This window comes from Vulpes vulpes, chromosome 12 (genome assembly GCF_048418805.1).
Source record: "Vulpes vulpes isolate BD-2025 chromosome 12, VulVul3, whole genome shotgun sequence".
NCBI lineage: Eukaryota > Metazoa > Chordata > Mammalia > Carnivora > Canidae > Vulpes > Vulpes vulpes.
In genome coordinates, this window is record NC_132791.1 from 8,711,950 (window position 1) to 8,729,237 (window position 17,288).

At 39.7% G+C, this 17,288-nt stretch overlaps 1 protein-coding gene across 5 annotated transcripts in view; it reads left to right on the forward strand.

Moving 5' to 3' along the window:
* Positions 1–17,288, forward strand: part of LPAR1 (lysophosphatidic acid receptor 1) — a 131,739-nt gene that overhangs the window by 45,612 nt on the left and 68,839 nt on the right. For all 5 annotated transcript variants that reach the window (XM_072727707.1, XM_026002755.2, XM_026002752.2 and 2 more), the window contains one exon: positions 10,008–10,167. In XM_072727707.1, coding sequence (XP_072583808.1) covers positions 10,123–10,167 — 45 coding nt within the window. In that variant the 5' untranslated portion in view covers positions 10,008–10,122. The remainder of the gene's footprint in view (positions 1–10,007; positions 10,168–17,288) is intronic.

Sequence of the window (17,288 nt, forward strand, 5' to 3'; positions counted from 1 at the left end):
CAACGCACTATTTTAAATCAGAACAGTGAGTTTATTTAAATAATTTTGGGGCCAGTTTCTTCAGTCCTGTAGAATACTGGACTCTGAACAGATAAGGGACGTGTTAAATAGGGCGATGGTGGTGCTTTTGTTTCTCCCTGGGCAGGCAGCGTGTATTCCTTTCCTTGGAATGCGTCAGCTGAGTGCCATATGGAAAGAATGAAAGACTTTTAGGCCAAATGTAGAATGAAAGATCTGATTGAAAAGCTGGAGAAGCAAATGGAAAAACTGATCCTATATGTAGGAAAAGAAAAGATTTAAGAACACAAAATATATTGTCTTCAGTGAATATATTGAAGCAAATCTTGGGCCTGATGCTTTGAAGAAGAGAGGAAAGTTTCTGCTGCCGCAGGTAGAGCTGGTGTTTTATAACAAAACATGAGGAAATGATTTGGTTTCTTAAGTGCTTTTCTGATTTCTTTGTTCCAACTCTGCATGTGAAGCAAATGGACCCTGAGAGTGATCACAGCTTTCTTCATCCCAGCTGGACCATTTGCCTCACCAGTTTTATGGGAAGCAGTGGTAAGCATAGGAAATTAAGATAAAAAAATGTAGCATGTGTCTGTAGTCACCCGTTTTTCCCCCATTACTTTTCCTTTTCAGGCTCTTTGAGCCTGAAATTCTCTTCTTATTGACTTTAGAAATAGAACAGTATTGATTGAGTCTCAAAAGGTGAAGAATGTTTTTCTTGTGACTTTCTGGAGGGTTTTTTTTTTTTTTAATTTTTTTTTTTTTATTTATTTATGATAGGCACACAGTGAGAGAGAGAGAAGCAGAGACATAGGCAGAGGGAGAAGCAGGCTCCATGCACCGGGAGCCCGATGTGGGATTCGATCCCGGGTCTCCAGGATCGCGCCCCGGGCCAAAGGCAGGCGCCAAACCGCTGCGCCACCCAGGGATCCCAGGGTTTTTTTTTTTTTAAAGATTTATTTATTTTAGAGAGAGTTGAGGAGGGGGCGCAAAGGGAAGGAGGTAAGCAGACTCTCACAGAGCCCGACTCAGGGCTCGATCTCATGACCTCCGAGATCATGACCTGAGTCGCCAAGTGTTGAATGCTTAACCAACTGAACCACTCAGGTGCCCTGATTTTCTGGAGTTTTTATCTTAGTTCATGACAGCTATATGCACTTCAGCTATGTTGTTTTTCTCTTAGTAGTTATAATAACTGCATTTTTGGTCCTGTGATGATCATAGGTATTGTTTGCATTGACAGGCTACAAGCGACTCATGCTGACACTCTCCTGAGCACCTCATTTTTATTTAACATAGAATCAGTTGCATTATGCCATCGAGTAGATTTTTGAGGGTGAGATATACCCTGATAATATCTAATAAAAGCACTTTGTTCTTGCTATTGCTCGTAAAGGACAGCTGGGATGAATGTATGCTTTTTGAATCATTGCATATTTCTGATGAAATCATGAAAGTTTCTCCTATCTTCTCATCTGTTGTGGTCAGGATGGCGACTATGTCCAGCCCAATTTTTTTCCCCTTGATATTTGACTTATTTTTCCCCTCACTTGATTTTTATTTAATGGGGATTGTTTTAACTCTTGCGGTTTAGCAACTTAACAGACCCGTGTTTTGGTTGCAGGTCAAGTATTTCATATTTTCCCTGGAATGTGGCGAGGTCTCTCCCCCCTTTTAATTGTGGTAACATATATGTAACATAAAATGTACTGTCTTAACCATCTTCAGGTTTAAGCAGTGGTAAATATCTTCGCATGGCTGGTAAGCAGATCTCTGGAACTCTTCATCTTATAAAACTGAAACGTTGTACCCATGAAACAACAGCTCCCCCTGTCCTCCTCCCCCCAGACCCTGGCAACCACCCTTCTAGTCTCTGTTTCTGTGCATTTGACTACTCTAGGTGCCTCATATGAGTGGAGTCACTAAGTATTTATATTTTTGTTACTTATTTCACTTAGCATAATGCCCCCAAGGTTTATCCATGTTGTAATATGTGTCAGAATTTTCTTCTTTTTTTAAGGCTGCATAATATTCCACTGTAGTTATATATACCACGTTGTTCATCCATTCACTTGTTGATGGGCACTTGAGTTGCTTCCACTTTTTGGTGATTATGAATAATGCTGCTGTGAACATGGGTGTACAAATATGTCTTCTGAGGCCCCGCTTTCAATTCTTTTGGTTATACATCCAGCAGTGGAATTGCTGGGTCCTATGATGATTCCATTCTTAACTTTGAGGAACCCCCATCCTTTTTGTCTGTAACAACTGAGCCATTTTACCAGTAGTACATAAAGTACCACCAGCAGTAAAATAAAGATTCCGGTTTCTTCACATCCTTGCCAATACTCATTTTTCTTCCTTTTTGATGGAAATTATTCTTTTTTTTTATTTTTAAAGATTTTGTTTATTTATTCACGAGAGACACACACAGAGAGAGAGAGAGGCAGAGACAGAAGAGGCAGAGGGAGAAACAGGCTCCATGCAGGGAGCCCGACGTGGGACTTGATCCCCAGACCTGGGATCACGCCCTGAGCCAAAGGCAGACGCTCAACTGCTGAGCCACCCGGGTGTCCCATTGATGGCAATTATTCTAATGGACGTGAGATAGTATCTCATTGTGGTTTTGTTTTGTTTTTTGTTTGTTTGTTTTATATTCACTTTATTCATACACACTTTTACTTTACCTTTAAAAATTGCAAGTTACCTTAAGAACTGCAAGTTAGAGGACTAAACACCTGGTAATCATACAGTAAATAATTAGAAAGAATTAGCCAACTATAAGACTGTTAATCCTTTCCTAATCCCCTCTAGTGAGTCAGTGCTTGGTACATAATTGGCTCTCAATAACTATAGAATTAATTGTTTCAATCAATAAATTGAGTGCTTAATAACTATGTGCTAAATGAATGATCTTTATTTTTTTATATATGGAATTATGGAAGATATTTTTAAATTATAATTAACATACACTGTTATATTAGCTTCAGATGTGTGACATAATGATTCAACATTTCTATGCATTTGATTCCGGTCCAAGGGGTTAATGTAGAAAGACCCTGAACTCACTTACTTGATGGAACACACCAAATTACACATCTATATATAGAACAATTCCTCCTGAAGAACTGAGGGCTTACTGAACAGCTTCTGCACAACTCATTGTGGTTTTGACTTGCATTATTGTGTCATGTGCTTTTGGCCATTTGTATATGGAGAGATGTTTATTCAAGTCTTTTGTCCATTTTTAAATTGGATTGTTTGATTTCATGGTTCAGTTGTAGGAGTTCTTTATATATTCTGGATGTTAACTCCTTTTTAGATTTAGGATTTGCACATATTTTCTCCCATTCCATGGACTGTATTTTCACTTTTGATTGTGTATCCTTTGCATGGAAGTTCTTAATTTTGATTTAGTGCATCTTATCTGTTTTTTGTTGTTGTTGTTGTTGTTTGTGTTGTGAGCTCTTTCAGTCTTCTTTAATGTCTTTTAAGAAAAGTTAACTTTTGTTAACTATTGTGCCATTAGTCCTCAAACATACCAATTATTCTTATACTGACTCTCTACTTTCTGTGCTCTGTACCCATAATGTCTAGTCAGTCTAGTAAATTCCATTAGTATAAGTATGTGTGGATTTGCTCAAGCTCATCTTCCATGGCATCAACTTGGTTTTCTGTAGTGGCACTCCTGCCTGCTGTAGTTTAAAATTTTTAGCGTCAGTGGTGATACTATTTTTTCCTTCTTTTTCTTTTTTGCTTTTATTTTATTTTTTTAAGTTATACATGTTTGTAATTTAAAGTGTCAAGTAGGGGCACTTGGGTGGCTCAGTTAATTAAGCGTCTTGCCTTCGAGTTGGGTCATGATCCTGGGGTCCCAAGTTAGGCTCCCTGCTGAGAGGGGAGTCTGCTTCTCCCTCTCCCTCAGCCCCTCACTTACTCTCTCATAAATAAATAAGCAAGTAAGTAAGTAAAAAAAAATAGTGTCAAGTAGCTGTATGTGGCTCTCTTAAGAAAGGGAGCTCTTTGCTCCCTACCATTTTACCCTCACCATGGCCAACATTTTCAGTTGTTTTAGTTGCTTTGTTCAGTATTTTCATTGCCTCTTTGGGATCTTTACTCATACTTTTTGATATATCAGTTTGAAATATTTCTAGATGTCCAAGGGGAAAGATGCGCCACACACACACACTCCCATCCTGTACCTCTTCATCCTTATATGGTTAGGTCATGATTTCGATTAGGCCATTCGTTATTCAGTGTTCATGCCATCATGACCTTGTTAATGTGGTTAACAGTGGAGTTATCGAGAATTCCATGACTCCTTTTGCTCTTCTGCAGATTCTTTAAAAAGGAAATTTTAATCATTTTTTTAATGTTTGTTTTCTGTGTACTCATTCAAACCCAAACTCTTGTCAGTTCTAAAAGTCTGCTCTCCATGTATGGATCCAGATGCAGAATTATTCTATCAAGGCTACTTTTTGAGTCCCATTACCCATCATCCAGGGATCTCTTTTCTAATTATGCCAGAAATTCCTTGTGTTTTCTCTTGTTTTGAACTATTCCTGTATTATATGCCTCTCTCCTTACTTTCCTCCCTGTTTTGCTGAAGAACATCCTCCAATAGAATTTTAGGTTATAAATCACTTGCTTCATTGCCTCATTATCTTCTGGCTTCCTGGTTGCTGTTGAGAAGTCCAAAGACTTTCTGATCATGAATTCTTTATTTATGCGCACACACCCCCCCAACTGCCCCCAATTTCTGATTGGTTACGGGATTTTTTGTCTATGCCTACCATTTAAAAATTTTTCATGATGATGTGCTTGGTGTGGGCAGGTAGGCACCCAGTGGACCCTAACAGCCAACAAATTTATGACTTTAACATTTTAGGAAATGGACCCCCTCTCCCCTATTTCCTTTATTCTTTCTTTCTGGAATTGCTTTTCTTGAGCCATTGGATCTCCTGGACTAGGCCTTACCTTTCTCCTTACTGTTCTGTTTTCCTTTTTTCTTTTTTTCTTTCCTCTACATTTGGGGCAAGTTTTTTCACTTGACATTTGAATTAGCATTGCAAAGTATTTTGTTTTTGTTTCAAGGGGTGCAGTGTTATCTTTCTGGTGTCATTACTGGTTAAGTGCTTTCATCTGCTTAGATTCAAGAGAAGCCTCTTAGTCCTTAGATGATACAGGCTGGCTTCAGATGCTGTTCAGCACTGGTAGGGGGAATAAATACTAAGAAACAAGAAATAAGCCATAGCTCTGATTTTCCTATATCACATCTTCTTGTTCCTCCAGGTTTGAGGTTCAGAGGTTTTTTTTTTTTTTTTTTTTTTTTTTCCTACTTGGTTTCTGCCAGACTGTAGAGCTCTGCAGAAGGATACACAGATTTCAGGTCTGAATTTTTTTCCCACTTCATTGAAAAGGCTCTATATGTGATACTTTTCTAAAGCTTTGAGGATACATTTATTCTTTCCTCATTTTAGCATTGATGACTTCTTTTCCCCTTTAGTACTGTTCATTCATCTGTTATATTTTGGGGATGCAGCTTTGAAATCTTTACCCATGTAAGCCCCTCCCCCCACCAAGCTGTAGTTTTCCTACTGTTTTATGATAACTATCTTTTGCTTTATTTTTTATTATGTTTTCTGCTTTATCGACTACATTTAAGTTCATAATTCAGATTCTGTTTTTTTGGTTAATGCAGACTCATTCTGACCTCATAATTTTTAAAGTTTTTTTTAATGTAGCACACCTATTTCTTATGTAAATATTTGCTTTGATCCTAGAATCTTCTCTTGAGCTATAATATTTCTCATTTGCCTGGTGGATTTGGATTTTTCTCTGTTATCCGTGGAGAGGGAAGTCTATGCATATTCAGTATCGAGTATTGCCCTGTGTTCTTTCAAGAGACTGAAAATGAGTCACTGTTTGATTCAAGTCTAGATAGAGGAAAATGGTTATATTAATAGTAGACTAATTTGCCAATTAGAAATTCATCTTCGTTTGCAACCTAGGGAGGGAGCCAGCATCAGCTGGAGAAGTAAACGAAGGGGAGTTTGCCTCAAAACCAGAGACTTTCTTTTAGGTATTTGGTGTGGTCCTCAGTAATTAGTAAGGTCATTGTCACTTGGCAAGGTTGCCCATCTCAGAAGCCAGCTGGTAGAGTTTTCCCCCACATGTTTTCTGGGGCAGTCATCACGGCCACATGTAAATCAGAAGTAAATACAGACAGAAATGACTTACTTAGTTGAAGCCAGGAAGCCCTTTTAAGGAGTGAGTGTATTTTAACTATACTCCAGTGCTTCTTGGCTTCATTGTCCACCCCTCATGCCTTTGAACTAGGAGTATTATCATGAATCTATTAGGGTCTCATTTGCTTATTTTCTGCCCATGTAGTGCAGTTTCGCATGAAGGGGATATTGTACCTTAGTCCTTCTATCAATCTTTCCCTTATTGATTCTTGTTTGAATTTTCAGAAAAGTATACTAGAAATAGCTGGATTCCATCTGTGGCTCCTAGGGCTGATTCAGGGTATTTCTTATTCTTATATTCAATTGGTTATTTCTCTAGTAATCTGGCACAGAGGAAGGAGTCTATGTGGCTTTCTTACTTGTGGATTGTATTTTGTACATCTGTTTTGAATTGTAGGGGGAATAATGAATTAATTCATACTCAGTGACTATAGAGGAATAGATGAATGGGCCAGTAAATAAATAAGTGATGGCTGATCTTTTGCAAGTGAGGGGCGTGAGAGGTGGTTTGTGGTTTGGGGAAGAATGGTACGGATCAGAAGAGATGCCTACAATGGAGAATGAAGAGAAGTACAGAGAGAGAGGAGGGGCAACAGTAATGACCCAAGGGTGGCTGGGGTCAGCGGGGCCAGCTGACCCGTGGGTCCTGTAGCTGGAGCACAGTCTTCCAGCTCAAGAGAAGGAAATGGAGAGCTGGATTGATGGCGGGTTGGAAGAACTATGGGACAGGCATCCAGATACTTGGAAGAGTTTGAAGAGGGATGCATTTCTTTAGAAATGTGGTGCAGTCCTGTGGTTGACATTACGAGGCTCTGGGAAAGCAGGGGACTGGTATGTCACAGTGAGCTGGCTTCCTTGGTTAGGGACTGAATGGCAATATTTAGGATGTCATCTTGTTTACTTCCCCCATGATCTGTGCAGTTTGTTAAAGACGCTGGGAAGTACATATGTACTTATGTATGTAATTGGTTTTATAAATGTAATTTTAGGACTTCACTCCCACAAGAGAGCTGATTTATACCCTTTGTGGTAGTATTGCTTAGCCCTTGTATTTTTAGAGTTAAGAACCCATATGCCGTTTCATAAAGGGCTCCTGTAATGTAAGAGTAGATTCAACAAAGGCCTCCTAATTAGGTAAGTCTGAAATGCTTTAGGAGAAGGCAGTTTATTTTCTGCCTTATTTTCTTGCTTGCTTCTTGAAGATAGGAAACTAACAATCTGGGCTATCACTTATGTATCTCAAGGATGTGTAACATAAATCAAAACTGGGAACACATAACAGTTTTCTACAGATGAGAGCAGCAGCACAGGATTCTCTTGTTTCAGAGTTTGAGGAAATTAGTTATCCTGCAGGACCTTTGACTGCCATCCTGCTTTTTTTTTTGGGACGATCTGAAATTTTTTCTCAAACCCTAAGCATTTTCTGTCCTTAGTTTCTGTTCACATAGGGGGCTAGTCTGTGGAAAGAGCACAGCCTTGGAGTGGGGCCTGGTTCAGGTGTCAGCACCCTAATTTTTGGGCTGTGTGTCTTTGGTTGTGTACGCTCCACAAATTTTTAAAGCCTCAGGGTTTTTGTCCATGAAATGAATTAACAGTATCCACCTCAAACTGTATGCAAAATGAGTTGCTCAGCATCTTGTAGGCTTTTATTAAATCCCAGTCTCCTACCTTCCCCCTTTGCTTGTTAGCAGTGATACCATCTGGAACATCTGTCACATCCACTTCACAGGCTAGCTGCTCTCTATTCACCTTTCAGGCAATTCTGTGTGCTCTGAATTTTGAAAATCTTTTAAGGTTATATTGTCTAATGACTTAGCTTAGTTATTGGATCCTAGCACATAGTGTGAGTCTAAGAATAGAATCTCACTTGCCTGCTTGTTTTGTTTTTTGGTTATCATGCTATTTACATATTCATCTGTCCACCCTACATATGATAGAGTAAGACAGTGTGAATTATAAATACATGAGAAGGGAAAAGGAAAAATAAAAAAGGGGCGGGCACAAAATGATGCCAGGAATACATTCAGTATAAAGCAGTACAGCAAGAGGATCTTATAATTTTCTCAGTGTAGGCTTGGCATTCAGGCAAAAGGCACTCCCGTATGCATATACCTTTCTCCCAGGCTGTTCACTTAAATTTGTGGTATTGATAAACAACCAACCTTCCCTCCCCTCCCCAAAGTGAGGATTAATGAGAACATCAGGGCACCTAAGGAATTTAGTATTGAATGTTATGCCAAAATAGTTTGACAGCTTTACTCCTTAGCTGTTAATAACTAGAATCACTCTAACAGAGGGAAGAAGGTAGGAAGAAGCCATCATTCTAAACAAAACTTAAAGTGATTGAAACTATAGTATGAAGGAGAATATGCAAAAACAGGATAAAAATCAAAGCTTTAAGTTCATAGAAGTGGCTGCTAAACCTAGATTATTTCTTAGGAAACAGTTGTGAGGTTTTGTGATTTGCCTGGCATCATCCAGCCAAGTGCAGAGTAGTGCCAGAGGATTCGGGGCTCAGAAGGCTTGGATAAAATGTCCAGCTCAAGACTTAAATCTTTATTGCTACTATAATGAAAAGTATTTTTTTTCCAGTAGTTAAAGTGTTCAGATATCATCTTGCATGCTGGTGAAACTTGAAATTATATTTCCAGACAAAAGCTTCCTGAGGTCAGGGGCTGGCTCAGTTTTATCCATTATGCTCCTGGGTTCACTGTAGATGTTCAATAAATATCTTTTGAATAAATGAAAGGATATTATTAGGTGGTCTGAAAACAACCTAAAAATGAGAACTTTTCTTAAAAGGGAAGAATTTTCATAAATTCTTAAAATGAAAAAATTTCCCTGTGGATCAAATTGCAGTGTGGAAACAATCACATCAGTCTTTGGACAGAACTTGGGCCACACTTTACTGCAGAGAATTCATCTTTTTGAGTTTTCTTAATGAACATGCTAGTAACAGAAGGTGCGTTTATATTTTGTGCCTATCCAGCATCCTCTCTCCGAGGATGTGAAAAAGACTCTTCCCGGCTCATAGGCAAGACTGCCTAATGAAACTACCCTCCTTCTGCCCCCCACCCGTTGGAGTCCTTGATTCATTCTTGTAACTGACTCCTATAACTATGGGTTGCCTTGCCTTTCTTTAATCTTTGTGGTGACTAAGTTTCCTGAAGAAATGTAAACATGGAACATTCTCACTGTCTTGTGTTCCATACTAGACTGGGAATTGATTGTGGCTCTCCTTCTGGTTCTGTCATTAACAAAATGTGTGACTATAGTTTCTTCTCTTCTCCACACCTTAGTTATCCATCTGCAACTGGGTACACTTGAACTGGCTGATCTTTAAGACACTTGATGTTTTGGTATTATTCTCTTTGCCCTTTGGATTTAAACTGGCAGTTATCGATTGTGGGTCATTTAATTCATTTATTGTTGAATGATAGAATGGGGTCTCCCCTGGGCCCACTGTCCCCAACCTTACAGTTTGAAAATGCCTCCTCAAAACACCTAACTTAGCAAGAATAGCTGGATTTTCAGAAGCTATTCTGAAAATATATCAACCTAACATGATTTGGGTGAGTGGTATGGGAATCCTGGCTCAGAAATGCGAGATGCTCCCTTCTGGGTTCTTCTTTTCTTTAAACTTCTAGTTGATATGTTGTACGGCGATTTTTGCTTTCTTTGGCCAGTGGTACTTCACTCTCATGCACTAGTCCTTTCAGGCTAAATGTGTATTTTCTCATCCTTTTCCAGGTACACAGTTCCTCCTAGCATGACCGTGATCTGATCAATAGCTAACGTAACTTGACTCCTGTGTCTGGCGCTGTTGTGCTGGGGCCTGGTCACTGCCCACAACTACAGAGCTGCCATGGTTGCTGCCCCCACTTCCACCCCTGTAAATTCACAACCCCAGGTAAGTGATTCAACCTGGTATAAGTTTGGGGTAATCTTAGTTTTGTCAGATATTTACACTGAGTTTCAGAAGGTGCATATGTAAACTTCTAGTTATCATTTGGTGGGCGTTTGGATAACAGTGCTTTTGTGAGGCAGGTGCTTTTTATTTAGTTTAAGAAGCAGCTGGAACAATGAGAAAGTAATGATAGTGGAGCAGCCACTGTGCATGGGGGTCTTGATTTTCAGTGTTTAGAATGTCTGGCTGTTACTACCAGTTAAGACAAAGGTAAATCCTGTGCTTTCCCTCTCTTGGCTTTTTTAGGGTTTTAATGAAATATCTCAGAACAGATCTAATCTTACACGTTTTCTGAATGTAGTCTCATTGTCTGCTTCCTATAATTACTATTTTGCCTGGACCTGTTTTAGGAGCTTTGAACAGAAGATGCAACTCCAGAAACTTGTGAACAATAGTCATAAGTTGCTTTTTCTGTCCAGTGAAGAGCAGTTACGTGGCAAGAATGTTGCCTTCAGATTACTTTACAGTCTGATCTATTGGAGTATTAACTGGATTCTTTCAGTTTTAGCAGATGGTGTGGTAACAGCCTTTGCAGTCATTAGGTCTGAAATCACATCCTGATTGTTGGATGGCCCTTAGTCATGCTAACCTCACTCAGCTTCAGTGTCTCCTCATGTCACCACACTTCGTGGGATGGTTGTATGGAGTAGATGATAGGAAATATGCAGAGCACATAGTAGGTGCACAAAAATTACAGCTTTCTATCTGCTCTTCCCTCATTTTCTCCCCCTCCTTTTAGAGTGTGACCTCCCCCCATCTCATTCATGATAATTTTTAAGTCAAGGTTCAAGAAAAAAGTATACCTTTGAAAAAGAGCCATATTGTTTGAAATTTAACTATTGATGATGCAGAATGTTTTTGCACACTTTTTTGTGGTCCTGTATCATTTTTCAGGCTACTAGATGCTGTATGTATTTCAAGTTAGGCGTATGTGAGGCAGGGGGAGAAAGAGCGGGAGAGAGAACAGAGCGTTTTTACTTCATGTGTATCTAAATGCTTTTTTGTCTCTTCTAAAAAAGACCTTGGAATTTGATCATATAGATCAAGTCCTCCTATTATTCAACATTTTAAAGTGTTTGATATTTTCCAGAAAGTTTAGCGTTACCACCATCATGTGTATTTCTCTTTCTGGTAAATGGATCTTGCTTTTTCAGTATTTCATTGATTTTGGCTCTTTGGTTTCCATTCCCCTCAACAAGGTCTTTGGTGCTGCAGAGACTTCATAAGTGGGTAATGAGATTTAGTGCCCATTACTGAGGTCACCATGTCAGAGTCCTCTGCAGCTGTCCCCATGTGACAGCCATTCTGAGCCTTTGGCGAAGTGAGGTAGGCCTTAGCAGAGGTTTTCTGGGCAAGGATTTCAGCACCTGACAATGCTGACATTTGTCAGCATCTCCAGTAGGAGCATTTTATCTGTGTGCTTCTTTCCTCTTAAATAAGCTACTATCAGCTGGCAAGCAAGAGGAATATTTCTCAATGACTCATTTAGTTAAAATGTTTAACACTGCCCAAGGTAGAAAGAGATTGTATTTAATATAAACACCTGGGGAAAGTATGTGCTCTTATAAATCCTCTGTGGGAAGGTAAATTGGTTCAGGCACTCTGGAGGGTAATTTGATAATATCTATTGAAATTATATCCCTTTGCATATACCCTCTTCCTAGCTCGGGAACTACATTAGAAACACACTTGTACATGAGCCCCAAGAGACATGCATAAAGATATTCACTGAAGCATTAGTTGGAGGCCAGGATATGCAATAGTGGAATGACAGTAAATTCAGGCATGTTGATATCATTTAAGTACCATGCAGCAGGTTAAAAAAAAAGATAAATACATATCTCAACACAGCTCTATCTCTAAGCTCTAAGATACCTGGTAGAGGAAAAAGTAAAATGCAGACTAATTCAGGAAGATGTCATTCAAACTATAAAACAAGACCATAAGTTTTTAGGGATGAACATATGGTACATTAATGTAAGCACATAGTGAAAGGTCTAGAAGATACATTGTCAGTGGGAATGATGATTTCCCCAAGAGGGCAAAAATTGGATCTTGGGAGATTTAAAAAAAAAAAAAAGTCCCTCTAAAGTTTAACCCTACCTGACAACATCTTATTCCTTAATAATTTAATTTTTCTCATTAGGGAGAATTGAAACGTAAGTAAAATTTTCTCATTGAGAATCGCCAATGGAAAGAAGAGAAGTCAAACACTGGACGGGATGTACAAGGGCTCTGTAGTTACTCTGCCCTGGGGAGAAAGGTACCCACCCCATCAGGGCCTCAGTTTCCTCATCTGCCAGACGAACATAAAAATGATAGAGCCAACTCCATGGGATCATTTTAAGGATGAAATGAGATAATATGTAAAAACCTTAGAACAAAATCTGGCGTGTACTGCTCAGTACATTGTTCAGTGAGCATCCTGAGGATAAATAAGATCAACAAGGCTTTTGGCCTTCAGGGTTTAGAAATGTAGTGGAGGGGGGAGGGGGAAGAAATGTAGTGGGAAACATACAGATGAGGAAACAAAATTCGAGAGCTGTGTCACACCTGCTAGGACAGTAATATGGGGACCTTAGGAGTCAAGTGGGGCACCTAGGAAAAGACTTAGAGGATCTGAGAAGGCTGCTAGAAGGAAGACCACCAGGCTGGGAGCTAATGTGTCCTTCCTTTGGCAAGGAAAGAGAAACAGCATGTGTGAATGTTGAATGTCCCAAGGGGAGAGCGAGACCATAACATTCGGATGTTCATTCAGGAGAGCTGTAGTCCACTGGGGGCTGGGGTCGTAAGCAGAGATGTGCTAGAGCCAGCCCTGCCAGCCCACAAGATCTGATGTTAAATTTCCAGGAATTGTGTGAGCCAGTGGACATCATGTTTGTAGCCTGCAGTCAGCCAGGGTGGAGTATTTAACCATGGAATTGGGCAAACACAGTCCCTTACTCCGAAAGGGCCCATTGTTAGATATTTATCAGCACGCTTCAGGTTGTAGAGGAGGTTAGATGGGTTAGGTTACAAGGTTGGAGAAGGTTCTCGCAGTGCCTTTCCAACTACGTTGAGGAATTTAACATTAATCGTGAAGCCCGCATAGCTTTGGAGTCTGGGGGCTGGGTTCCAAACCTGACTTTGGGCTGTTTTGTTGAACTAGTTCATTAATCCATCTCAACGAGGGTAGCAAGTCCCATTATTCACCTACGCTGAGGAACAGTGGCCTCTGATTGTGGGAGGAACCCAAGCCCACCTGGAAGGAAGGAGTCAGCTGTAAACTAGGGCATTGGGCCCCAGGGAGAGGGAGCTGATTCTCCTGCAGAGGTGCAGACCCCTGGGTCACTTAGGTCCCTATCTCTGCTCGGTGACGGGCCTCCTGATTATCTGTAGGTCAGTTCTTCACATGTAATTTGTGGTGTCAGATTTTAGCCCAAGGCTGACTTGCCCTTGCCTTGCCTCCGACACTGTATTGATGTCTACTCTCCTATTATCAAGGTTTCTCCGGGTTCAGAGAAGGTAAAAATAGTTTAAATCCACCATCTCGCAGGCAAGGCGAACTAAGCAGTTCACTCCATCAGCCTCAGCCTGGCTCTGGCACGTCCACTCACATTCTTTTAGAGTGAATTCAGGGACCTGCATAGAGATAAACCCACATTCGAGTGTGAGAGGCCTGACCATCCTTTTCTAAGGCAAAAACAACAACTTAAAAAAAAAAGCTTTTTGGTTTTGCTTTCCTCTATTCATTTGGTGACAAAGAGCACTTTTCTAATCAAGGCTGCCTAATACTAGATAGAAGCTAATTAATATGAACAAATAGCCTGCGATTGTTTCAAACAATAATAGGGACGAAAGCTTCCATTGTCACCCCGGCTGGGGTTGCTGCTTAGTTAGTGAAAGATAGGCCTTGTGCTTTGAAGTGGGACACGTTTGTATTCCCCGCTTTACTCCTGACCAGACAGTGGGGTGGATTTTGTTTTCTCATGTTGAGAAAGCACCTTGTTCTTACGAAGCTAGATGAAGACCAAGGTGAAACTGTACAAGCAGCAGCAGGAAGACCATATGCAGCTCATTTGCCGCCCTGTTCATCCAGGCATGGATAGAAAGTTCCTTGCCCAAGGGAAGCTTCAGGGATGTGTCTGCAGACAGGAACATGTTCACCATTAGGTTAAATTTGTGTGTTCGTATCCCGCAGATACGGGCACAGGGTGGTGGGGTGGAGGGTGGGATAGAAAAATCAAAGTCTCGCCACTCTTCGTGGCCAATTTTCTGTTTCCAGAACTCTGTTTAGCATTTCTGGAATTATGTTGCATCCAATGACGGTAGATTACAAGTTTCATTTTCCTTTTGAATGGAAGGGTCAGTAGTTCACTACATGCATGAATGGTTTGGCCTCTTTCAAACGCAGGACTGGTGTTGAGACTTTCAAAGGTATTCAGAGCCTCACACCTGGGATTCCAGCAAGAGAGGACTCTGTTCTCTCAGTATTTGACAAGGTTTCATTCTGTCTTTTGTGAAGCTGCTATCTTGGTTTTAAGCCCAGGAAACAAAGATTTTGATCTCACCAAGTGATTTCCTGTAGCTTTCATTAAAGATATGAATTGGGGTAGGTAAGTACTCAGTGTCTTAACAGATTGCTCCTCTGGTTCTTATCCACTGCTCTGACGTAACACAAGTAGGTCTCTACTTGTCTGCTGGAAGACAGGCCTTTTTGAACATCATTACCATTAGATTCCTCTAACTAAATCTACTGTATTTCCAAAATGTGTGTTTTAGAGGTTTTATTTCTGATATTAGAGACTGGATACAGTTGGATGAAAGGAGTTGAATTCTGTATTAAATGGGTTGTGTATTTTGAGATTGAAAGACTTGTTTTTTAAAGAACTTTTTATGATGGCGGTTTTCAAGCATTAATAAAAATAAAAAGAAATAATGTAATGAATCCCAGATTCAACAGGTATTCGTATTTTGTCATACTTGTTTTATTTCCTCCCATTTTGGGAGATGAACCATTATAAAGCAAATGCTTGGCATCATGGCCCCTCACCTCAACCCTTGTCCATCAATATGCATCTCTAAAAATAACTTGCTTCAATAACCACAATACTATGATCACACTTGACAAAATTAAAAACAATCCCTTAATATCATTTTATACTCATCCATATTTGATTTCCCCAACTGCTTTTCCAAAAAGTCGTTTTGCAGTTATGTTTTCCTTTAGACACATTGATCAGATCAGTTTACTCTTCTCTATAAGACTATTCGATGAGTTTTTAAGGATTAAAAGCCAGTTCCATTTCCTCCCTTTAAGGGGGAGGTAGATTGACATATTAGCCAGAATATTTCATCACTGAAGAATTAAAGAAAAAAAAAATGAGGCCTACACGGAAGGCTCCAAAGTAAAAGAATGATTGTAATTATTAAATTGTCAGTCTCTAAAGTGAGGGATCGCAGATAGCTGGAGAGTGCTTTTAGACCAAAGTGTGAATAGTTGGAATATGAAGTACGTTTCCAGTGCCACGCAGTGAAGACACAATGTGGTCTGGCTTCATCTAACATGGAATCGAGAAAAGAGAATTCCTGGGCTTAGATGTAAGTGAATTTTGCTTCAAGTCCCATACCTAGGGCATGTTTCAATATAGTCATCTCTTTCAGTTGTATTTCTTTCAATCTCTAGAATTCAAATAATATACACTGCACTCCCAAGTTTAAAGGTCAACATATCTGTGAAGTCCTTTATCTGCTTAAATGGCAAAATATCTGTTAAGGATTCTATCGGTTAGATATGTGACGTTTATTACTTTTCCTGCCATCATTATTCTGAGCATTCTTTACAGGGAGAAGGTGGTTACCTCTGCATATGGTCTGTGTATATGATGTGCTTATGGAGGATGCCAGAAGATCCATCAGAGGAAAGCCGAGTTAGATAAACAGTCTATGGAAAACTCTAGTGTATTGCCAGGAATAAATGCATGCATAGATAAACACTGAGATTTCTGACTTACTCTATCTTGAACCATGTTTCTATTAGAGGTAAAATTTGTTCTCATATTGCAATTTAAATTCATCTGTTCTCCCTTTGTTTATACGCTCAGATAAATCTTGAGAGGATATTTTATTTCAGAATATGAGGGCACATTTTCCCCCCCAAACTAACTTAAGTAAGATAAAGATGAGGGAGGAGGGATAAGGGAGTTAATTAGCTCACATGACAAGAGGTCATGTGATTTTTTTTTTTAAGTTTTTTTTTTTTTTTTTTTTTTTTTTTAAGTGATCTCCACATCCAGTGTGGGCTCAGACTCACAATCCGGAGATCAAGAGTCCCGTGCTGTACTGACTAAGCCAGCCAGGCGCCCCAAGGCCATGTGATTTTATTTAGAACGGGTCCAGGCAGTGGTGGTTGGGAAATGTTTAACAACATAGTCATTACGTTTTTAATTTTAATTCCATTATAGTTAGCATATGGTGTTATATTAGTTTCAGGTGTACGATAACAGTGATTCAGCATTTCAGTACATGACTCAGTGCTCATCATGACAAGTGCCCTCCTTGGTCCCCATCACCTATTTCACCCCTCCTCCCCGGTGACCATCAGTGTGTTCTCTAGGGTTAAGAGTCTATTTCTTGGTTTGTCTCTTTCTCCTTTTTCTTCTGCTCATTTGTTTTGTTTCTTGAATGCCACATATAAGCAAGATCATATAGTATTTGTCTTTCTTGGACTGACTGACCTCAGCCTCATACCCTCTACATCTGTCCACGTTGTTGTAAATGACAAGATTTCATTCTTTTTTATGGCTGAGTAATATTCCATTGTAGATTTGTACCACATCTTCTTTACCCACTCACTTACATGAGGACACCTTTTGGATTTTCTGTTCATAAAACAAAATTGTACAAAGACAAACATCAGACCTTTCACATTTGCTTCTTTTTCTTTCCAATATTTTCTTTCTAATTAGCTTAGTCTTTAGTAATTAATGGAGCTACTTCTTTATCCTTCAGAGGGGATGTGATTTTCTCCCTTTTCCTGTGCATTTTCATGCCATTTGCCTGCTTTCCTTTTTGCATGCCTAGCT